Below are 24,631 nucleotides of genomic sequence, written 5' to 3' on the forward strand. Positions count from 1 at the left end.
GTGGGACAGCCATTCTGGAAAACCACTGGGCAGTTACTGATAAAGTTCAACATACCCCTACCATATGACCCAGCAATCGACTTCTGCTGTATTCATCCTCAGAAAATGGAAGCTATGTTCACCCAAAAATCTGTACATGAATGTTTTTAGGAGCTCTATTCATTAAAGCCACAAACTGGAAACAACCCAAATGTCCTTCAGTGGGTGAATAGCTAAACAAGCCGTGGTGCATTCATCCAATAAAATACTGCCCAGCAATATAAAGAAATGAATGACCGAAACATGCAGCCATTTGGATGAATCGCAAAAGCATTATGCTGAATGAAAGAAGCCAGTCTCAAAAGCTTATGTACTGTATAAATGCATTTATATCATTCGCAAGAGGACAGAACTATAGGATTGAAGAACAGATCAGTGATTGCCATTGTAGGGATAGGGAGATGGTGTGACTATAAAAGAACAGCCTGAGAGACTCTGGGGGTGGTTAATGGAACTTTTCTGTATCTTGATTGTGGTGATGGTTATACTAATTTGTACAATATGTCATACATACGACACAACATGTCAATGTTCATACAAATGTACACCAAAAAAGTACATATTAATAGAACATAATTTAAAAAAAAGGAGAACATACATAAGTGTAATAACGAGTACTGTTTGTGCAAACAATTCAACTGACGGGAGTAGAAGAGAGCTAGAAAGTGGTGCACTAGGGGTGCCCGGGAGGCTCAGTTGGTTGGGCATCTGACTCTTTTTTTTTTTTAATTTTTTTTAACGTTTATTCATTTTTGAGAGACAGAGAGAGACAGAGCACGAGTGGGGGAGGGGCAGAGAGAGAGGGAGACACAGAATCTGAGGAGGCTCCAGGCTCTGAGCTGTCAGCACAGAGCCCGACGCAGGGCTCGAACCCACAACGTGAGATCATGACCTGAGCCAAAGTCAGACGCTTAACCTACTGAGCCACCCAGGTGTCCCTGAGCATCCGACTCTTGATTTCAGCTCAGGTCATGTGGGATCAAGCCCCACATCAGGCTCCCTGGTAAACGTAGAGCCTGCTTGGGATTCTCACTCTCTCTCCTGCTGCCCCTCTCCCCCTCTCTCTCTCTCTCTCTCTCTCTCCCTCAAATTAAAAAAAGAAAGAAAGAAAGAAAGAAAGAAAGAAAGAAAGAAAGAAAGAAAGAAAGAAAGAAAGAAAGAAAAAAAGAAAGAACGAACCAACCAGCCATGGGCATTTGCCAGAACATTATAGAGACGATTGGCTAATCTGGACATTTGGTTAAATGGAGGTCGGTTAGGAGAGCCTCTTCTACACTTTCATAATTTCACTCTTACTTAAAAAAAAAAACCCAACACCCGCATTTTGATTGTTTGAATTCTCTAGAATAAAAAATATATCTATCAGGGCACCTGGATGACTCAGTCGGTTAAGCATCGGACTCTTGATTTTGGCTCAGGTGATGATCTCCCAGTCATGAAGTCGAGCCCCACCTCAGGCTCCCTGCTGAGCGTGGATTCTCTCTCTCCCTCTCAGCCCCTCCCCCCTCACTCTCTCTCAAAAGAAATAAAAATGTCTTTAAAAATCTGTAGAAATGTCCTTCATCTTTCGATTGCTGAGAATCAATAACACTTTTTCGGTGCACACGAACTCCCAGGTGTCCTTTACATTCTACATGGGCCGTTTCAAATTCTTTCCCAGGTCACAGTCCTCAGCTCCTCCTCACTGCCTTCACGTTACCCTCCTGCATGGGGACGGCTTACGTAGTAGGTGAAGATCTCTGTTGACCAGAAGCAACCTGCCAACTCTATCACTCTTACAGGGGCTCGCCAACTTCACAGAGTACGTGATGGGTGACAAAATGCAATGTTAACTCCAGGGCTGCATTTACGTGCGCGTCAAAAATAATTCTGAATGTGGGCCCCACTGAGGTCAGATCTTGAGAATGTTCCTTTCATAGGTAGATCAAGAGACACTTATCATGGAGACTCTGGCTACCTTTCCACCTTCTTATTTCCCTGTATCCATCATCTTTTCCTTCTCCGAAAGTCTCAGAAGAAGAGTGGGCCCTTCAAGGCTAACAATCCTTCCATGTTCTGAATTCTACAAGCCTCTTGCAGTCAAAATCTCCTCCTTTGTGTGATGGCGCTCATTTTTCTATGTTCCAAAATCATTTATCCTTGTGTAATCCCTTCTGTGAACATTTAGAGATTTTAAAATGAATAGAGAGTTACAGGCACATATTTTCATACCTCATCTGTGACATGGTTAAGTCATTCTTCAGCTGCTTCTTTCAGCACAAACAGATAATCTACTTTTTCTAAAGAAATTTATTTACTATTCCTTTACTATCATTACTGCTTTACTCAGAAACTTTCCTATCAATATGTAGAGATTCCATCTAGGGATAATCCATTAAGTGTGTTTCTGTCTACGTAAGGCAATATGTGGGAATTTCAAGTCATTTGTGGTGTAGAGAACAGGAGACTGAGGTATATAGAAGCAACACTGAAGAATGGAATGTCCTCGAAGACCCTCATATTGAAAGTTTTCCTACACGCTCGTGGCACATGAAGCATAGGGTTGAGGACAAATCTGTTAGAAACAGATCATGACTGTGGCATTTCTTCTGTTTCTGCGGAACCCTGCGAGGTTGTGCTTTTACTTCATGAGAGGAAGATTTAAATTTTTTTTTTAACGTTTTATTTATTTTTGAGACAGAGAGAGACAGAGCATGAATGGGGGAGGAGCAGAGAGAGAGGGAGACACAGAATCGGAAGCAGGTTCCAGGCTCTGAGCCATCAGCCCAGAGCCCGACGCGGGGCTTGAACTCACGGACCGCGAGATCGTGACCTGAGCTGAAGTCGGCCGCTTAACCGACTGAGCCACCCAGGCGCCCCATGAGAGGAAGATTTAGGAAGAAGTCTTAAGCTGGGGAAATAAGAAGAGTCCACAAGAAATGCCCACTGTCTCAACTATCTTCGGCTGTCCCAACCCTGACCTAAAAGAAACCTAATATTAGCCTGTGGGGCCTGTCTGGCCAGGAATGCATACTATGAGTGGCTGGGAGCCATTGGACCTCTCTTCTCCCACACTTTACACCCACTCACAAGCATTTCTTGGCAGTCAGGGCTTTGATCTCATCAGACTCAAGTCTGGCCTCGTGGAAGAAATAACAATACCTAACAAAGGACATTGGGCAAAGCATAAGAATAACAAGAAAGTTCTGATGTAAATGCCGTGTGCCCATTTTTAAATGAAGCATGGAGATATCCAAAAGTCAACACGGGCTAATTGTGACAGAGTAGTTTCTGAAAAAATGACTTCATTTTTGAGTTGAAACTTTATTTATACATGTACTCTTGCCCCACCTGCCTAGCCTCCTTTCAGAAAAAAAAAAAAAAAAAAAAAAAAAAAGATTTGCTCAACATGATTCCCTTTCCCAACTCTCCTTTCCATTTTAAAATAATGACTACACTATGTGAGATGGGATTTGTTGTGAAAAGTGCAAATGAAGAGGTGATTCTGCAAAAGACTTATTATAACCTTAGTCTGTGCAAAACAATGCCATTCGGGGTCTGCAGCCAGCAAGGATTCTACAGGCCCTGCCCTTCTGAAATTTACCCCCTGGAATAGTCTTTTTCTACCTTTTTTCATTATTGCCCCTCCAAGGAAACATTTCAGATATATTTTTCCTAACCACCCTCATCATGAAGTTTTACTACCACAGGTACACTGTGCCTCTGTTTTTATACTGTGTCTATTATCTGTGCTTTATACATAGAAAGATAAAGATTATTTTGCCCCTCTAAGAAGCAATGTCTACCCTTGGGGATTTTATCCTTGTGAAAAATGCACGCTCTAAGGGAAAGACAGATAATAAGCAAATAAAGAAGGAAAATAATTGTCATAAATTTGGAGGAAACACAAGAGGCTAAAAATTCAGTATAATAATACTTTATTTATTTATTTTTAATGTTTATTTTTCAGAGAGAGAGAGAGAGAGAGGGAGTGTGAGCGGGGTAGGGGCAGAGAGAGAGGGACACACAGAATCTGAAGCAGGCTCCAGGCTCTGAGCTGTCAGCACAGATCCTGATGTGGGGCTCGAAATCATGAACCACGAGATCATGACATGAGCCGAAGTTGGATGCTTAACCAACTGAGCCACCCTTGGGTATGGTCACTTTAGATAGAGATAGCCAGTTGCTTGCACTGACTGAAAGAGAGATTGGAAACAGTTAATATGCAGCCTTTCCTTGTTTCTATTTCTTCTCTACCTTGGAATATTGGACTGTTTAATTGCCCTGCGTAGCTATATGCTTGCAAGCAAGCCCCGGGGTAGGGATGTCTCTACTTCCTGCTCCCATCTTTCCCTGGAGTCCACCTGCCTAAGTTCTCCATCTGAAATTTGAAAGGCAAAGAAAGATTGAGTTGTGGGAAATACAAATCAAAACCACACTGAGATACCACCTCACACCGGTCAAAGTGGCTAAAATTAACAATTCAGGAAACTACAGATGCTGGCGAGGATGTGGAAAATCAGGAACCCTCTTGCACTGTTGGTGGGAATGCAAAATTAAAAATAGATCTATCCTATGACCCAGCAATAGCACTGCTAGGAATTGACCCAAGGGATACAGGAGTGCTGATGCATAGGGGCATTTGTACCCCAATGTTTACAGCAGCACTTTCAACAATAGCCAAATATGGAAAGAGCCTAAATGTCCATCAACTGATGAGTGGATAAAGAAGTTGTGGTTTATATATGCAGTGGAATACTACTTGGCAATGAGTAGCAATGGCAAAGAATCAAATCCTGCCATTTGTAGCAATGTGGATGGAACTGGAGGGCATTATGCTAAGTGAAATCAGTCAGTCAGAGAAAGACAGATATCACATGTTTTCACTCATATGTGGATCTTGAGAAACTTAACAGAAGACCATGGGGGAAGTAAAGGGGGATAAATAGTTACAGAGAGGGATGGAGGCAAACCATAAGAGACTCTTAAATACAGAGAACAAACTGAAGGTTGATGGGGGGGTGGGGGAGAGGGGAAAGTGGGTGACAGGCACTGAGGAGGGCACTTGTTGGGATGAACACTGGGTGTTGTATGTAAGCGATGAACCACGGGAATCTATCTCCAAAACCAAGAGCACACTTTACATACTGTATGTTAGCCAACTTGACAATAAATTATATTTAAAAAAAAAAAAGGAAAAACAATGTAATCCATGATGTGCAAATAATTTCTCTCTTCCTGTTTCTTTTTTTATTTGTTTGTTTGTTTAGAGCATGCATGTACGTGTGAGCAGGATGGGGGGGGGGGGCGGGAGAGAGAGAGAGAATCCCAAGCAGTTTCCATGGTGTCAGGCTCCATGCGGGCCTCAATCTCACGAACAGGGAGATCACGACCTGAGCTACCAAAGGAGCCAGCCAGGCCCCCCTCTCTTCCTGTTTTTCAAACAAACTCACAGTAAGTCGTGCTGCAAAGGCAGCACGTGCAGCAAAGGCAGTCGTTCATGGAATCCAATATTCTTGGTCGTTTATTTCTAGGCAACTCTGAGTAGGCCATAGTTCTTAGTAAGGGTGTGAGACTGTCAAAGATAAATCGATCTTGCCATGGTTGGGATGGAACAAAGCATAGATATTTGCATAATGCTCTCTCCACATAGGTGTGCTCCAGAAAAATAACAGAGAGAATAGCTGAGCGCTGACAAGCAATATAATGCTCTGATTACATGCCCTGGTATAGGTTTTAGAGTCCAGACCGCTGTTTGCAATTGACAGGCAAAGTAACTACTCTAAGACTCTGTTTATACCAATGTAAAATGAGAATAGTGACATGATCGTATTGGGTTGTTTTAAGCGATAATGCAAGTAATACAGGTAAATTATTTAGTATAATACTTAGAGTGTAGTAAGCCCTCTATAAATAGCTACTGTTACTGTAACTGTTTCTGTAAGCCAACCATCTTCTGTTTTGATAATCCTTCCTAATTTTGCTATTTTTCAGAGTAAAAAGGTTAAAATTTTGTTAAAACCAAAGCAGGAACTCTGGTATTTAATAGGCAGCGTAGCATTGCTTCTAATATGTCTTGGTTACATTTGCCTTTCAGTTACATTTGTTAATATATTTTTTAAATTAAGATTACTTCATTTTCCTCCTTTGGCTGCTAAGTCACATTTTATAAGTGATATTTTTAGCACCTTTCATCAGCACTAGGAGATGGCAAATTAAATACTAGTAATCTGCCAACTTTAGTCCTTGACGTGGCTTACACAATGTGAATCCCCAGACATTCAAAAGCAAACTGTCTTCCCAATTCCTCCCTGAACCTGTATCAGCTCTGAGATCCTTATCTGGCTTATTAACATCACCAACCTGATAATCATCTAAACTAATCCTCAGGGTTATCTCTTTGTGCACAATCCAATTTCTCACCATATCTATGTGGTATTTCTATTATGTGTTCCTGCCTCTCTGTTCCTTTTCCAAAACCTAACCAAGAGAGGTGTCGTTTCCACTTGCCAGATATACGCTCAAGCGTATATGTCCAATGGAATGGACATTTATTGTGTTTGGGGCCACCCAGCATGTTTAAACACCCTTCCTATGTTTGGAGAATTTTCCGTAGCTCTCTCGGCCTGTTTAGTTAGGAATCAGGAATGCAGCCAGGCCCAGATCCTGGTTTTGTGGGGCTTGAAGCTAATACAATTTAGGAGGCCTCCTTTAAGAAAAAGCAACAAGATCATGAATTTAAAATTTGGTTTAAAAATTAAGAGCCTATTTCAAATTAGAAAAACAAATCAAAACCAATTACAAATTTCAAAAAGGTGACCAGTACCAGAATCATCACAAATCCAGAAAAATAATCTCATTTTTAAATTAATTGTCTAGTGGACCTCTTCAATATTTTTTTCTTTATTATTTTGCCTGTATACTCTTTGATTGCCTCTTCACGTGACAATGATTTTGTAATATTTTTTCTACAAAAGAAGAGAAGGAGGGGGCGCCTGCCTGGCTCGGTCGGTAAAGCATGTTACACTTGATCTCAGGGTTGCAAGTTCAAGCCCCATGTTGGGTGTAGAGATCACTTAAAAATAAAATCTTTAAAAATAAAGAATACAAAGACACTTTAGTCTTTCCTTTAGCAAGGTTGGTCAAAAAAAATTGTTTTATTGATAGTTTAGAAAGTTTCTTCAAAGCTTCACGACTCATGGTTGATAATGTTGTGTACATTTCGTAAGTGTGGTGGGGAAGGCAGAGTTGCATTTATGGTATCTTTCTTTTGCAAATTGTCATTTCTAGAACTTTCCCAGGGACTTGGAACGCCCAGTGCTGGTAAGGAGTCCTAAAGCGCCAGCTTCAACAGCTCCATATTCATACCATCTCTGCATGCATTTAGGCTTCACCAACCCGATACACTTGGAAACATTTCACCCCAGGAGCAAAGAAATGCAGGAAGCAGGCATCTTTTCTTATCTGCCACTTCACAGGAATGACAGCAGAGGCCTTGCTCTTCCAGAACCTGCTTGGGGAAAGTTCCTGTGTTGGGTCCCCGCCCAGCAGCAATAGCGCCCTCTCTCCTCAGCAGCCTCACAACATGCTGTGGGAGTGGATCCTAGCTGCGGAGCCTCTGGGCCTGACTCTCCAGTCCCCTTGGAGAGTCTACAGTTGTACCAAGCACGTTGTTGTTTTTTGTTTTTTTTTTTTAATGTTTATTTATTTTTGAGAGACAGAGAGAGCAAGTGGAGGAGGGGCAGAGAGAGAGGGGGAGACACAGAATCTGAAACAGGTTCCTGGCTCTTAGCTGTCGGCACAGAGCCTGACGTGGGGCTCGAACTCACAAACCATGAGATCATGACCTGAGCCGAAGTCTGACGCTTAACCGACTGAGCCACCCAGGTGCCCCAAACATGCTTTATTAAATTTAAATTATTTTGGGGGCGCCTGGCTGGCTCAGTCAGTGGAGTATGCCACTCTTGATCTTGGTGTTGTGAGTTGGGTGTAGAGATTACTTAAAAATAAAATCTTAAGGGGTGCCTGGGTGGCTTAGTCAGTAAAGCATCTGGCTTTTGGTTTCGGCTCAGATCACGATCTCGTGGGTCGTGGGTTCAAGCCCAGCATTGGGCTCCATGCTGACAGTGCAGAGCCTGCTTGGTATTATCTCTCTCTCTCCCCCTCTCTCTGCCCCTCCCCTGCTTGTGTTCTCTCTTTCTCACAATAAATAAAGAAACATGAAAAAAAATTAGAAATAAATTAATAAATACAATCTGAAAAGAAAATTAAAACAATAAATTTAAATTACTTTTCTGTGTCGACCCTAGTGAGGGTAGTTTCTGTTTGCAATGGCAAATCCTAATACCTGTGAGAGGTGCTCTACAAGGCTAAAGGCAGGCCTGAGGCGTCAGGTGCCTGCCTGAGAGAATGGAATAATCCAAGGATGGAAAAGTGAATCCAATCAGAGTACACAGGAAAAAAAAACTAGTGTCCAAATGCTAGAAGAGTAAGGATGAAGGTCAAATGCGTGGGTCTCAGAGTTGAAGGTAGAAGCCAGGGAGCCAAGAATCTGTCAGTGGAAGGAGATGAAAGCAAAGGAAATTGAGAAAAAGCCAAGAGAGGTAGATCAAGACGCCATTTGATAGGCCTGAGGTTGGGTAGCCTGTGGGAGGGTCAGGGGGCCTTGAAAAGGGATAGGAGGCTGGCCAATACTTTAACTCAGGCCTTCATTAGCTCCCACTTGGAAACACAAAAGCCTTCTAACCTCCTCCCACCTTTTTTTCTGCCCTGCAGTAACTTGTTCACACAAATAATCACTTGGGGCCATTGTCATTGCCCTACTTAAAGACAAAATCAATTGTGGCTCCCGTTGCCCACAGAGCATCACAAAACTCATTAGCCTGGCATTTCTAACTCTCATCTAGGTCAGTCTACTTCTCCAGTTTAGTCCTCATTAATCTTCTCATACTCTCTACTAGAGCCACACTTAACTCTTTGGTGTTTCCTAGACGTGCATTTCATTTTCCCATGTGTGTGCTGTTCTTTCTGCCTGGGTGGCCCTCCCTGTCACTTCTCAGCACATCCAAATTCCCTTGTCTTTCATAGTTCAAATGCAACATTTTTTTTTTTTTTTTAATAGCAACATTTCTTCTCCTGGAGCTTAATGTCGACTGCACTTCTCATGGTACTTTTGCTTTCCTTCTTGTATTATAGTTACTTAGAAACTTATTTCCTCTAAGAAGCCATAAGCTCACTTTGATCAGAATTCATGGCACAGTGGCTCTTATATTACAGGTGCCCCAAAGAGTGTCGAGCCAAGAAGCAAATGAAGCAACTCCTGACACATAATTCTCTGTAGAACCTCAACCAGGTGATGGTGGCCTAAGGTGTGGTAGGAGAAGAGGAGGTTCTATATCAGATAAGGGAGTCAGAGTCACAACGATAACTGACCAATCTTTTGACCTGTGGCCTAATCACACACAGCCACTAGTGATATGGAGATAATAATTCCTATAGATTAGGATTGTTTTGAGAATTAAGTAAGGTTCTAGAAGGCACTGAATACAATTCCTGGCACAAAAGAGATGCCAACTCAATATTAGTGATTTTCTCCCCCTTACTCTCCCCTTCAGACTCAGCATGTCTAATTTCACACATTGTTCCCCCCACAACTTTGTTTTCTGGTCTGTTTATCCAACTCCATTTTATCAGTATTACTCTTTCCCCCAGGGGGAGGAAGGGCAGAGAGAGGGGGACAGAGGATCTGAAGCAGACTCTGTGCTGACAGCAGTGAACCTGATGTGGGGCTCAAACTCATGGACTGTGAGATCGTGACTTGAGCCGAAGCCAGACTCTCAACTGGCTGAGCCACCCAGGCACCCCTTATCAGTATTACCCTTAAAAATTTGACTAAGATGCCCCAAATGTGAGCTGATCAGACCACAGAACAGTGGGAATAATTCTTGGTGTGATCTTGAAACTATATTTCCACTGTTGCAGTACAACCTAGCTATGTCATGCTTTGGCAAATTTTAAACCTGTGATTAAGTAAAATCTTCAGATCTTTTTAGAGCAAGCCACCTCCAGGTCACATGTCCATTTCATACTTGAAACTAAATGTAAATGCTTACACTTTATCTCTGTTGAATTTCAACTAATTTTTTTTTTAATGTTTATTTTTGAGAGAGAGACAGAGCGGAGTGGGGGAGGAACAGAGAGAGAGGGAGACACAGAATCCGAAGCAGGCTCCAGGCTCTGAGCTGGCAGCACAGAGCCCGACACGGGGCTTGAACCCACGAACTGTGAGTTCATGACCTGAGCCGAAGTCGGATGCTCAACCGATTGAGCCACTCAGATGCCCCAAATTTCAACTAATTTATCTAAGACCAGAATCTTACTTTACCAAAACCACTTCCAGCCTTGGTTTTAATAATCGTTCAAAAAGGTATGGGGGGACGATGGGGGAGGGGCACTAAAATAACTTCAGAACATTCTCTTTACTCTTATTTAATGATTGTAAAATAAATACCTCCCACGGTGATCTGGAATGCAGGGCAACACTTGTGTCTATGTGAAGGGGAAAAAAATAAATTTTGCACTTTTCTTCTCCCAGTCATAGCCACATGAGTAATTACACTGCAACAAACTGAATAACAGAAATACATTTTTTGGAGATCACCTTAAGAAAAATTAAAAGAAAAAAGATGACATTCCTTTAATTTCTCAAACAGAGTTATTTGTTTTAATTAAACATTGCATTGGTGTACCGGCAGCACGGTTTCCAAATTTTGATTAGCAAGTAATATTCCTACTATAAAAATCTAAGAAATTTAAGTTTCTCAGATTCTATGCAAATGAACTTATATTTCTTTGACAACATGTTAAACAAACAAACTGATCTAAATTTCAAGTCTTTTATTGAGGTTCTTGCATAACTTCCCCATATAGGAGCTATATGTGATGTTTCTCCTTATCAGACCTGTATGGGAAATATTCTTGGAAGCCTTCCAATTTCCCTTATCAGTGTAAATCCTACATATATCAAACATACTTTTAAAGGGAGGCATATTGAGGGGCACCTAGACGGCTTAGTGGGTTAAGTGTCCAACTTCCGCTCAGGTCATGATCTCCCAGTTCATGAGTTTGAACCCTCCACGGGGCTCTGCACTGATAGCTCAGAGCCTGCTTGGGATTCTTTCCCTCTCCCTATTTCTCTGCTCCTCCCCCACTCACATGTGCACAAGTACACCAGCTCTCTCTCTCTCCAAAATAAACATTAAAAAAAAACAAATAAAAATAAAGGAAGGGATAGTGAGTGATAAAGACAAACTTCTTCAACAGAAAATTTCTGTGAAAGTGAAACAATTTTAATGGAATAAAGAAGAGTATTTAAATCTCTGCCCACACTCGGGGGAAAGAAAATGAGACTAACATCTAAACCAAAAGTTTTTGGGATTCATTTAGTCTGGGACCAATTTTTCTTTTCCATTAAAGTCTATCTGGGATATTTAATATGTACCTTAAAACATTTACAAACAAAGTCTAATCTGGGATCCAAACAAAGACAATGGTCCATTGGATAAATTTTGGGGATTTCAGTGCCAATAAAGTTAGAAGAGAGGGAAGCTGAATGGTAAGGTTAGTGAGTAAAATCATTAAAAAAAATTTTTTTTCCAATGTTTATTTTTGAGAGACAGAGAGAGCATGAGTGGGGGAGGGGCAGAGAGAGACAGGAGGAGACACAGAATCTGAAGCAGTCTCCAGGCTCTGAGCAGTCAGCAGAGCCTGATGTGGGGCTTGAACTCACAGACCGCGAGACCATGACCCGAGTCGAACTCGGATGCCTAACCGACTGAGCCACTCAGGCGCCCCAGGAGCGAAATCATTTTCTATTATGTTTATAAAACTCAGAAAATAGTTTTTCCCCATCTATAGCTGGGGATTCAATTACTTAGTGTAAATAGGAAAAGATATCTAAGATAACCAAGACTAAAAAATGCCACAATTTTTCTTAGTTCGTTTGAATGCTTTCAGACGTATCTATTCCCCAGACATAGAAAACAGACCATGTGAATATAATTAAGCTTTCTCTCTATAAGTCAAGATTGTTAACTCCATTTTATATTGTATCATAAATGAAGTCTCGATGGAGGCCATTAGGCTGAAAGTGAATTTATGTTCTAAAATTTCTTTCATAAATCCTTTATATTTGCTGCTATGCTTTAGAGCACATATCTTTAAGGCCTTTCGGGAAAGGCCTTTATTAGGTTGAACCATGAAATTGCCAATATTTTAATCATTTTTAACTTATTAAGCATCTATTTCTCCTGGCTTAACCTGACATAATCAAGGATCAAGTCAAAAACTGAAGAGGTCTTTTGCCAACTGTCTTTCTCAGCACCCTGTGACGTCTGCAGAACTCTTGCCATACTCAATATGATGAAATGTGGACAACGGTGAGCTGCCTTTTCCCATCCCCACACACAGCTGAGCAATTTCTTATTTCCTTCATCCACCGTTGACCGGAGCTCATGGTCTTCTTTTCCATTGCCACTATCTCTAGAAAATAGAGTCACCTCTGTAAGAGAATGCCATCCTGCCCTGATGGCTTCTCTGGCAATATAACTTTTTGATCCCCTATTTCTGGTCCGCTGTCATCAATTGCTTTGTATTGAATTAACTTTTTTGTGCATTTGTATTGCTATTGTTTTATAACTTTTAGTGCACTATGAGGAAAAACACTTGGGATTTTGAATCACTGAGTTTTAGCATAAGGAGAAATCTTAGCAATTACTTAGCCTAACTGTCCTATAATGAATATTGATGGTTGCTGGTTCCTTCTGTCAGCCCAGTTTTCACCTGGGTCTTCCACTCTCCCTGATGCCACCAGTGTGTTTTGGCAATGGATTGACTAGCAGTGGGGATGATCTCATTGGTTCAGAATCTCAGCCTAAGCCAATCTCTCCAGCTAAGTCCCTGCTATTAGGATGAGTGTTATGGGTTGAATTGTGTTCCCCCCCACCCCAGCCCCACCAGATTTACATGTTGAAGTACTAATCCTTGGTACTTCAGAATGTAACTGTATTTGGAGATAGGTCTTTTAAAGATGTAATTAAGTTAAAAGCAGGTCATTAAGGTGGGCCCTAATCCAATATGACTGGTATCTTTATAAGAGAAAATTTGAACACAGACATGTCCAGAGGAAAGACAAGTTGAAGATACAGGGAGAAGAGAGCTATCTACAAGCCAAGAGGAGAGGCCTTAAGAGAAACCAACACTGCTGGCCCCTTGATCTCAGAAATCTTACCTCCAGAACTGTTCGAAAATACATTTCTGTTATTTAAGCCACCCAGTCTGTGGATTTTGTTATGGTGGCCCCCGAAAACTAGTACAATGAATTAGGCTTTGGAGTGGGACCCTACTTGAGGCAACAAGGAAGGAAGTTTTTGGAAACCGTTAGGAAAAGAATATTCCTCTTTGTAAGGAGACCACTAGAAGTGACACTCTCCTCCATGTGGTGAGGTGGAGATGTGAAGCTGGTGAGTTCTGCAGCCAAGTTTGCCATCAAGAGGGATGCCACCCTGAGAATGAGCCAATACTCAGTGATGCACATAGCCAGGCAAATTGTGAAAATGGGAGTTACTCAATTCAGCCAACCTCAAAGCCTGCTCAATCTCTGAACTTCCAATTACGTGAGGTAAGGACTCTTCTCCGTTGTTTAAGCAAGCTGAAACCAACTTTTCTGTTAATCTCTGAACTTCCAATTACGTGAGGTAAGAACTCTTCTCCATTGTTTAAGCAAGCTAAAACCAAGGTTTCTGTTATAGTCTCTGTCGTATTTGATGAGTTACCTACCCCTTCCTTTTACAGAGAGGGCCTGAGTCATCCTCAAATTTAAGTGACCTGTCTAATGTATCAGGACACAGCAAGAAACTTCTTGTTTCAAGTTACTTAATCTATCCTTACTGCAGCCAGGTTAAAGATTGAGGTTACATACCTAAATGGAAGGAACATTAAGAAGAGTACGGGTAAAGGGTTTCATGAACAGGATGAAGATACTATTCACTCTTTTGTGGTCAATTCGGGAATGCAAAAGATAGAATTGGAAATATCGGAAAAGAAGAAAAATCATCTGAAAACTAGCTTTTTGGGTCTGCAAGTCAACTCTTATGCCCTTCCCTCCGGCCTTATAGTTAATGTCTTTAGTGGGGACTGTGTCTTCCCAACATTTAGTCCCTCTCTTTCTTTTATTACCTTCCTGCTCATGGGTCTCAAGATTCCTGTGCTGCTCCAAATATTCTTCCACCTGGGAGTAGCCCACTTGCACCTCTGCCTAGTTTTGAACGCCTGAACTCCTATGTTTATGCTCTTTCCCATGCTCTGAAAAGCGTAATTACATTTTCAAAGTGGCTTCCATGTTTTTTAAGTGGTTAAGGAGCACGTTTTATGAGAATGTAGACCGTGGTGATCCCATATACAGAAGAATCATACTAACTATTTGAGGAAGTGGGAATTTTACCATATTTGGCTGCTTTGAACTTCTCGACAGCTTCAAACCATTCTATCTCATTTACGTTAACATTTTTGTTCCAGAATGTAGAAAGTGTCACACTGAGATATTCTCATTCTATACATTCTAGGCCATGATTTTGCAAATGAACTCTCTCTTTTAAATCTTGGCAAGCTAAATTATGAATAGGGATTATCGCCAAATTTAAATTTTATCAGGGGCACCTCGGTGGCTGAGTCAGTTTTGCATCCAACTCTTGATTTCAGCTCAGGTCATGATCTTACAGTTTGTGAGTTTGAGCACCACATTGAGCTCTGCACTGACAGCGTGGGGCCTGCTTGGGATTCTCTCTCTGCCCCTCCCTCACTCGCGTGCGCACTCTCTCTCAAAATGAATAAATAATTTTAAAAAATTAGGGATGGCTCAGTTGGTTAAATGTCTGACTTCAGCTCAGGTCATGATTTCACAGTTTGTGAGTTCAAGTCCTGCATCAGGCTCTGTGCTGACAGCTCGGAGCCTGGAGCCTGCTTCGGATTCTGTGTCTCCCTCTCTCTCTGACACTTCCCTGCTCACACTCTGTCTCTCTCTCTCTCTCACTCTCTCTCTCTCAAAAACAAAAATTAAATTAAAAAAAATTAATTTGATCTTTTAAAAACACATGTTGTATGTAAGTATAATGAGAGCAGGAAAATCTCCTTAGAGCTTAGAATTGTGGCATATAGTGCATGACAATTAAATATACATCAAACAAATATTTGAATGAATAATGTTTTTGTTTAGTTTTTTTTATTCCCTTTACCTGAATGAATGACTTCTGATACAATTTTGTGATGTATTTGTGCATCGCAGGTTGATAAATAACTTTATGTAAAAAGATTACCTCTCAGGTCAGTTTAATATCAAATTTCCAAAATTTCAAGTCAACATATATATAACAGGAAAAGATAGGCTGTATAATGAAGTTGGTGGGTTCCACATGGGATGTTATTAGTTGAACATGACCGTTAGAGACAGCGTTGGACAGATATCACGCAATGACATGCATTTTTTAATACCATTATGCAAGGAACCCAGAGATGTTATCTTTTTCTCCCAGGAGTGGGATGGGCGATAAGAGTTACAGTTCTTCTAAATTGCTACACTGTCTTCTTTCACATGGTGACATCACTTTCTTGTCACCCTTCTGTATGCTTTGGCTCAAATCAATAAAACCATTCTGGGTTTTTACAGTCGGCAAGGACTGCGTATCATACCCCTGTCTTCCAAAGGTTTCCCAATTTGCTATACGGCCACACTATTAAGTATTTAAGCACAACAGGCGTTGAGAGGCCTGTACAATTCTGTGCTAGAAAAAAATCCAAGAACTTTAGTTTGTCTTTTAATAAATTAGGTCGCGTCGTTGTATTCTCATGGTTAGTTCTTTTCTGTTGTTGTTCTTATTTTAATGATTTCAAAATTTAAATTGTTTGGGGTTTAAGTTGCTTGTTATCTTAAAGTACAATTGGCATTACACCTAGATGTATGTCCAACCCCTCATCATAGTCAGGAACTTGATATGGGGAAAGTGTCATGTTATTAGTGTCAATCTACTTGGCCCTTCATATTTTTCTAGAAACTATAGTCTAGAAACTGGATGTGAATATTCTAGAAACTGCAGTCTAGATTTTCTGCATTTGTGATTGAAAATCCTAACTATTCAGAATATCAACCTTTGAAGTTAGCCAAAAATAGTCACTGATGCATTGGTTTATTTTGTATTTTAATATACTTTATGTCCTCTTTCTTCATGCCAGAAACAAACAAAAAATTTCCTTAAGAAACTATTGACTACTTGATCAAAGAATGAAAAGAAAAATCCATTTAAGTTTCATTTAGCAACGTCCATGCTTCACTGCCCTTAGCTCAGCTTTCTTTTCTTAATTTTGTGTATCTGGTTCTCCTTCTGCACAGATATTTGAAGACAACACTGATTAACAAGAATATCCTATTTTTGTTTGTTTGTTTCAAAGTTTATTTATTTATTTGGGGGGGCGGGGAAGGGTCAGGGAGAGAGGGAGACAGAGAACCCCTAGCAGGCCCCGCACTGCCACCACAGAGCCCAACACAGGGCTCAATCTCACAAACCATGAGATTATGACCTGAGCTGAAACCAAGAGTCAGACGCTTAACCAACTAAGCCACTCAGGTGCCACAGAATGTCCTGTTTTTTGAGTGTAGCTAGTAAGAATTAAAACGTTGGTCAGTTGGCAATCAGATATGGTTTTTCTTTCTTTCATGCCCAGTGTTGACATAACAAGGTGAATTTAATCCTCTAGCCAAGTTAAAAAAAATTTATTTTAACGTTTATTTATTTTTGAGACAGAGAGAGAGAGACAGAGCATGAACGGAGGAGGGGCAGAGAGAGAGGGAGACACAGAATCAGAAGCAGGCTCCAGGCTCTGAGCCATCAGCCCAGAGCCGGACGCGGGGCTCGAACTCACGGACCACGAGATCGTGACCTGAGCTGAAGTCGGACGTTTAACCGACTGAGCCACCCAGGCGCCCCTCCCCTAACCAAGTTTTACTAACACAACTCTGGGTGGAGAAAGCTCTTTCTGATCTCTGCTCTTCTAAGAGCTAGAGTTACTGAATAATTTCCATATTAAATTTCACGGTGAGCAAGTTATATTTAGTTTCAGGCTATCGAGAAGACTTTGACAAAGTACTTTGTAGTTCCGTTTGTTTCCCTAGGGCAATGGTTTTCTGCTCAAGCCACCATTATCATTTCCAATCACTGAGCTCTAAGAAGTTGAATGAAATGGGAGTAGTATCAATAGCATTGTGGCACCCAACAAGAAGCCATTAGAAATCCCTGAAAGTGCACATAAACTTTCTTACAGAGGCTAGGAAATAACACGTCAAGTGAAAGTACCATCCAAGATCATTAAAAAAAAAAAAAACAACAAAAATCAACAAACAACAACAACAAAGTAGCAATAACAAACAAAAACAATCCTTCATTTGTAGGCTGCAGATTTGAGATCCCGTGCACATGCCAGAAGCGGCCAGCCAGGTCTTGTGACTCACAGACACACAATGCTTCCATTGGGAGCACAGACAGGTGGATACAGATTTGATCTGTTCACCAGCTTTGTTCTTAAATATATCAGCCACTGGTTGGTGGAAGACGATGCCATTTGAATCTTTCAACAAGTGCTTATAGATTCAAAGTAACTTTGAAAAAGGAAAGAAAATGAACTTCCAAATCAAGTAAGTTATGTGACAGCAGGCTCAGCATGACAGATTCACTTTTAGGGGTGATCTAGGTAAGATCTAGGTTAGTTTTCACCGTCTTTGTGCCTCAAAGTCACACTGGTGCTAGGGCTCCATCCCTAGAGATTGTGAGTTGTTGACCCTGCAATTCCATTTCTAGAAAGGTGGGGGGGGGGGGGGGCAGAAGATATAGATATATATATATATAATATATATGTATATATATATAATATATACATATATTATATATATATATATTATATATATAATATATACAATATATATGTATATATACAATATATTATATTATATATATATTATATATATATTATATATATACAATATATTATATTATATATATATTATATATATATTATATATATATAATATATGTCTTTTAATTAATTTGAAAAGCATTTGTCATTAATGTGGCCTTTCCTAGCCACTCCCCACTTGCTGGTGGTAACGGTTTTTCTAGGTAGTCAGAATATCAACATCAAAACAGAAATCTATGTGTAGGTTTAAATGTATGGGACTGGCATTGTAAACTTTTATGATACAAATGGATTTGAAAATTTGGAAGTCTGGTCTGTCGGCATACAAGTGAGGAACTTCTATAACCTCTCAGAGTCTCAGATTCTTCAACTGTAAAATGGGTACTTTAATACTGTACTTGTTTTTTGAGGTTGAGTGGAAATTAAATATGATCCATATAAAGTAGATGTTGTGTAGCAGGTGTTCAATCGATGGTTTGTAGCTACTATCCACCCTAACCAACCCCCATTCCCACCCCAACATTAAGAGACAGTTTACAGATTATTGCATTCATTTATTTATATCATCTTTTCATGCAAATATGTGGCTTTTTCATTTACAAATGTACAAAATATATGAACATTTCCCTAACAGAGTATCCCAGTCTGACCCAAAAGCAAACAAGAGTCAGTATACAGGATTTTTTTCGAGCTAGCGAATGTTCTCTGATCCTTTTCTGCCAGCCTTTCCTCATTGCCCACCATTTGTATACCTTTATTTTTATTTTTTTTAATTTTTTCTAAGTTTTTTTTTTTTATTTTTGAGAGAGAAAGAGAAAGAGTGTGAGTGGGGGAGGGGCAGAGAGCAAGGGAGACACAGAATCCTAAGCAAGTGCTAGGTTCTGAGCTGTCAACAAAGAGCCTGACTCAAGGCTTGATCTCACAAGCCATGAGATCATGACCTGAGTGGAGGTCAGATGCATAACCAACTGAGCTACGCAGGTGACGCCCCCCCCTTCTTTTTTTTTATGTTAATTTATTTTGAGAAAGAGAGAGCACGCTTGAGGGAGGGTCTGAGAGAAAGGGAGAGAGAGAATTTTAAACAGGTTCGGCACTGAGTACGAAGCTCGCCACGGAACTTGATCCCAGGACCGTGAGATCATGACCTGAGTGGAAATCAAGACTCAGATGCTCAGCCAACTGAGACGTCCAGGCGCCTCTGTGTACCTATCTTTCTTTACTGACTTTTGTTTCTATATAACCACAGCTTCCACAGCTTCATAAAACTCAAATAATGTTTCAGTGTGTGGTGTGTTTTTTGATAGGAGACAGATGGATTTGGGGTCAGCATGAGTCTTGGTTGTTGCTGAAGGTGATGGTGTTTCATGCCTACCAGGTAGATATAGAGTCCAGGGACCAAAATAAACTAGGAAACAGATTGATTGTACTAATATAATAAGTAGCTTGTGTTTGGGGCTGCGTGTTTTTTTCTGTATACTTTATCTCATTGAATAAGGTTAATGCTGTTATTTAGCATTCCCCTGCCAGCTCTGGAGAGGGCCTCAGAGTCCCTTATGGCTGAACCAGCAGCAGCATCACCTAAAAACTTGTTATAAATCCAGAAACCTCCCCTGCCCCCTTCCCAAATGCTGAATCAGAACCTGCATTTCAGTAACTCCCCTGCATGATGTAACGGTACAGTACAGTTCGAGAAGCTCTGACCTAAGGAACATTTACGTCTTTCACTCACCAGATGCCTAGACTGTTTTGAGATGTCTTTTAATTTAACTGAGACTTAGTTCAAGACTCATAACCTGCAGAGTAAGTTTACTACCTCTGCTCGGTGGTGTACAATGTTAGTGATCTTTTACTGACTTTGGACGCACTAGGTTTACTGAAATGAGAGTCGACAAAGGCATTGTGTTTTTCTTGGCCACACTTGTGTCAAGATACTCAGAAGGTTTTGCTGTTCTTTGAACCTCTCAGTCACGTGAAAAATTATGAAAGGTTTCCCAACCAGTAATACAAGAGAAGAGATCAGGTTGTTAAGGGCAGTGACAGGATCTACTTTTGCTTCTATTTCCTAAAAAGTTTACAGGATTTTGGTTAATGGTGTTGCAATGCATTTGTTCATTACTCTGTCTACTTGTTTTATCACTCAGGTGGGACCTGCTACTCACTATGAAGTTTTTGGTCAATACATAGCGTTACATCACTCTGTTATTCATGAGTATATTGTTATACTCATATTGGATTGTTAGTTAATAACTCACAAAACAAAAGAAATACTAATGGTAAAATACAAGATTATCAATGAGGACCATAAGCATGACAGTAATTCTCCAAGTCTCAGATTGCTCCTCTCCAGATCCAACAGAAACACTCAATAATCAAATTCTTAGAGGCGCCTGGGTGGCTCAGTCGGTTGGGCGTCCGACTTCAGCTCAGGTCACGATCTTGTGGTCCGTGAGTTCGAGCCCCGCGTCGGGCTCTGGGCTGATGGCTCAGAGCCTGGAGCCTGCTTCGGATTCTGTGTCTCCCTCTCTCTCTGCCCCTCCCCCATTCATGCTCTGTCTCTCTCTGTCTCAAAAATAAATAAAACGTTAAAAAAAATTAAAAAAAAATTCTTAAACAGTACATCCACATGTATTGATTTCTTAAAAAAAAAAATCAAACTTAAATACAAAACTGTTGCAAGGATTATTGCCACCAAGACTTTTCGATAATTGGACATGACTACTCCCACATGTGTCATTTGCAGGAAGGTGCTTGCAACCCCTCTTACCTCATCATTAGTAAACAAAACTCAAAAGAAAAGAGAGCAGTTGATTCGCTCTTAAGTGGAAAATGCAAAAATTCAAAACACCAATTTATAAGAGCATTTATCAATTTTTGGTGCCCTAACAGTTAAATTTTTCTCCAAAGTAAATATAATATGCCCTTTAAAATGTATTTGTTGGTAAGTAAATTTCCTTATAAAATTAAAGTGATCTAATAATGATCTAATCATCTAATAACCATTTAATTAATTTAATTATTAGATAATTAGATAATTCCTATTTGTTAAGTAGGTAAAGACTGGATATCTTTACATATGATGATTCTTATTAAGGAATATAGGCCATATGCGCTCGCCTTGCTCAGCTCTTCTATCAGAAACTAGGTTTTTGTTTGTTTGTTTGTTTTTTTAAACTGTTGCTCAAGCCCCCACTCTCCTCCCTTGTTTTCACTTACTCTGCGTGAACCCTTCCAGAGACTCCTCCCCTTCTCCCCCTGCCGGCCCAGGAATGGCAGAGAACGATGTGGATAATGAGCTCTTGGACTATGAAGATGAGGTGGAGACAGCAGCAGGGGGAGACGGGGCTGAGGCCCCTGCCAAGAAGGATGCCAAGGACTCCTATGTCTCCATCCACAGCTCTGGCTTTCGTGACTTCCTACTGAAGCCAGAGTTGCTCTGGGCCATTGTTGACTGTGGCTTTGAGCATCCATCAGAAGTCCAGCATGACTGCATCCCTCAGGCCATTTTGGGAATGGACGTTCTATGCCAGGCCAAGTCAGGCATGGGAAAGACAGCAGTGTTTGTGATGGACACACTGCAACAGCTACTGGACAGGTGTCCAGTACTGGACAGGTGTCTGTGCTGGTGATGTGTCACACTCGGGAGTTGGCTCTTCAGATCAGTAAGGAGTACGAGCGCTTCTCTAAATACATGCCCAATGTCAAGGTCGCGGTGTTTTTTGGTGGTCTATCAAGAAGGATGAAGAGGTGCTGAAGAAGAACTGCTTGCATATCATCGTGGGGACCCCTGGCCGCATCCTAGCCCTGGCTCGAAATAAGAGCCTCAATCTCAAACACATTAAACACTTTATCTTGGATGAATGTGATAAGATGCTTGAACAGCTCGACATGCGTCGGGATGTCCAGGAAATTTTTCGCATGACCCCCCATGAGAAGCAGGTCATGATGTTCAGTGCTACCTTGAGCAAAGAGATCCGTCCAGTCTGCCGCAAGTTCATGCAAGACCCAGTGGAGATCTTCGTGGATGATGAGACGAAGCTGACGCTGCATGGGTTGCAGCAGTACTACGTGAAACTGAAGGACAACGAGAAGAACCGGAAGCTCTTTGACCTTCTCGATGTCCTTGAGTTCAATCAGGTGGTGATCTTTGTGAAGTCTGTGCAGCGTTGCATTGCCCTGGCCCAGCTTCTAGTGGAGCAGAACTTCCCAGCCATTGCCATCCACCGAGGGATGCCCCAGGAGGAGAGGCTTTCTCGATATCAGCAGTTTAAAGATTTTCAACGACGAATTCTTGTGGCCACCAACCTATTTGGCCGAGGCACGGACATTGAACGGGTGAACATTGCCTTCAACTCTGACATGCCTGAGGATTCTGACACCTACCTGCATCAGGTGGCCCGAGCAGGCCGGTTTGGCACCCAGGGCTTGGCCATCATGTTTGTGTCAGATGAAAACGACGCCAAGATCCTCAATGACGTGCAGGATCGCTTTGAAGTCAATATTAGTGAGCTGCCAGATGAGACAGACATTTCCTCCTGCATTGAACAGACACAGTAGAGGACTCACCCATAGTTTTGGAGTGTGACCATCTGTCCCTCTTCAGGAGATGACAGCAGGCATGGGGGTGAAGGAGACACTACTGCCACCTGCCCTAGCAACACCCACACCCCACCCCATGACTTGCCCCTTTTGCATCACCACCACTCCTAAACTCCTATTTCCTGAATAGTCTGAATTTTTTTTAACAAAACTAAAAAAAAAAACAAAACAAAAAACCCACCAGGAATATATACAATGAAATGAATTTCCTAATACAATATTAAATACTATGTATGCTAACCTAAAATAAAATATTTTAAATTTAAAACCTCTTCTTTAGGATTTGACTTTTGTTTCTTAAAAAGTCTGTAGTGGGGCGCCTGGGTGGCTCAGTCGGTTGAGCGTCCGACTTCGGCTCAGGTCACGATCTCGCGGTCCGTGAGTTCGAGCCCCGCGTCGGGCCCTGGGCTGATGGCTCAGAGCCTGGAGCCTGCTTCTGATTCTGTGTCTCCCTCTCTCTCTGCCCCTCCCCCGTTCATGCTTTGTCTCTCTCTGTCTCAAAAATAAATAAACGTTAAAAAAAAAAATTAAAAAAAAAAAAAAAGTCTGTAGTGCTGTGGTTATGGAACCCAGATTCACTTTTTTATTACTTTGTTTATCACTCATCTGAGACCCGCAACCCATTATAACATTTTGTTTTTTTTTTTTAATTTTTTTTTTTTCAACGTTTATTTTATTTTTGGGACAGAGAGAGACAGAGCATGAATGGGGGAGGGACAGAGAGAGAGGGAGACACAGAATCGGAAACAGGCTCCAGGCTCTGAGCCATCAGCCCAGAGCCCGACGCGGGGCTCGAACTCACGGACCGTGAGATCGTGACCTGGCTGAAGTCGGACGCTTAACCGACTGCGCCACCCAGGAGCCCCATCATTTTGTATTATATCATAGAAAAAGGTGAGATTATTTTTATTTTTAGTGAGCTCTGTGCCCAATGTGGGGCTTGAACTAACAACCCCAAGATCAAGAGTCTCATGTTTCACTGACTGAGCCATCAGGCGCCCAAGGGTGAGATTATTTTTAAATTCATATGAAAGTTTAGGTAACCAGATGTGAAAAGAGTTTGAGGTCCAAAAACATTGAATAAACTGAAGTAAGTGGAATTTGCGAGGGTGTCTTCGATCTCCTTTCAAATTCTCTTCTCAGATATCCTGGGCCTTCCTGCAGTCTCCACTCTACTCCCTGTGAAAATCTGCCATCCCGGAATTTGCTGATAAATTCACACGCAGGTAAGACCAACGCATTTAGTGCTACTTGATGTTAGCTTGTTTTAAATAGAAGGAAAATCTCAGATACTATTAGAACCCAAAGTATTGAGAATGAACTGCGCATGCATTTTGGTAGGTTGGGAAAACTTGGTGCTACCTTTGAAACCACCTGCCTGCTTCATTTACTCGTAAGTCCTGTCTAGCTGTAAAATGTTTCTACTATTTAGAAGGTAATTAAGCATATCAGTAGTGTCAATGTCAGCAGGCTGCAGATCTCTCTTTGTCCTTGACTCTACTAGAGATTTTTACATTAGTGAAGAGCCATTTGTCAGATTTTCAGGTGGCATGAAACTGATAGAGTGAGTGGGGTGAATGGCAGTAAATTATAATCCGAAAGAAATCGATTGCCAAATAAGCTGAATTTCACTTTTAACCGGGACAGAATGAATCACGCTTGAAACCCCAAATCCTACTACACCACAGGAAAAGATGGGTACAGGGCAGTCACTGAAAGTGCTCATTGCTTCATTAGTAGAAGTAGAGGGTCTAGAATGATAAGCGGCAGAATTTACTAGTCAGGACATCTGATGCATTTAAAAAGTTTGTTGGAAAACCTCGAATGGAGACTATCAACCAGGAGGGGAAAGACATAAAATAAATCAGCTGGCAAGGGTTGAAGGAACTGGTGATGTCAAGCTTGGAAAAGTGAAGACTCAGGAGTAAGAAGCTGTCTTCACATTTTTTAACGTAATCTCTTTGCCTGATGTGGCTCTCGAACTCACGACCCCACGATC

At 41.2% G+C, this 24,631-nt stretch overlaps 1 protein-coding gene across 1 annotated transcript; it reads left to right on the forward strand.

The window, feature by feature from the left end:
- Positions 1–21,141: 21,141 nt before the first annotated feature.
- LOC122219029 (spliceosome RNA helicase DDX39B-like) lies at positions 21,142–22,590 on the forward strand. Its single transcript, XM_042937306.1, is given in 3 exon segments — positions 21,142–21,620; positions 21,623–21,758; positions 21,761–22,590. Coding segments are annotated over 3 exon segments (1,284 nt in total). The 5' UTR covers positions 21,142–21,302.
- The last annotated feature ends 2,041 nt before the right edge of the window (positions 22,591–24,631 follow it).

This window comes from Panthera leo, chromosome B2 (genome assembly GCF_018350215.1).
Source record: "Panthera leo isolate Ple1 chromosome B2, P.leo_Ple1_pat1.1, whole genome shotgun sequence".
Classification (NCBI taxonomy): domain Eukaryota; kingdom Metazoa; phylum Chordata; class Mammalia; order Carnivora; family Felidae; genus Panthera; species Panthera leo.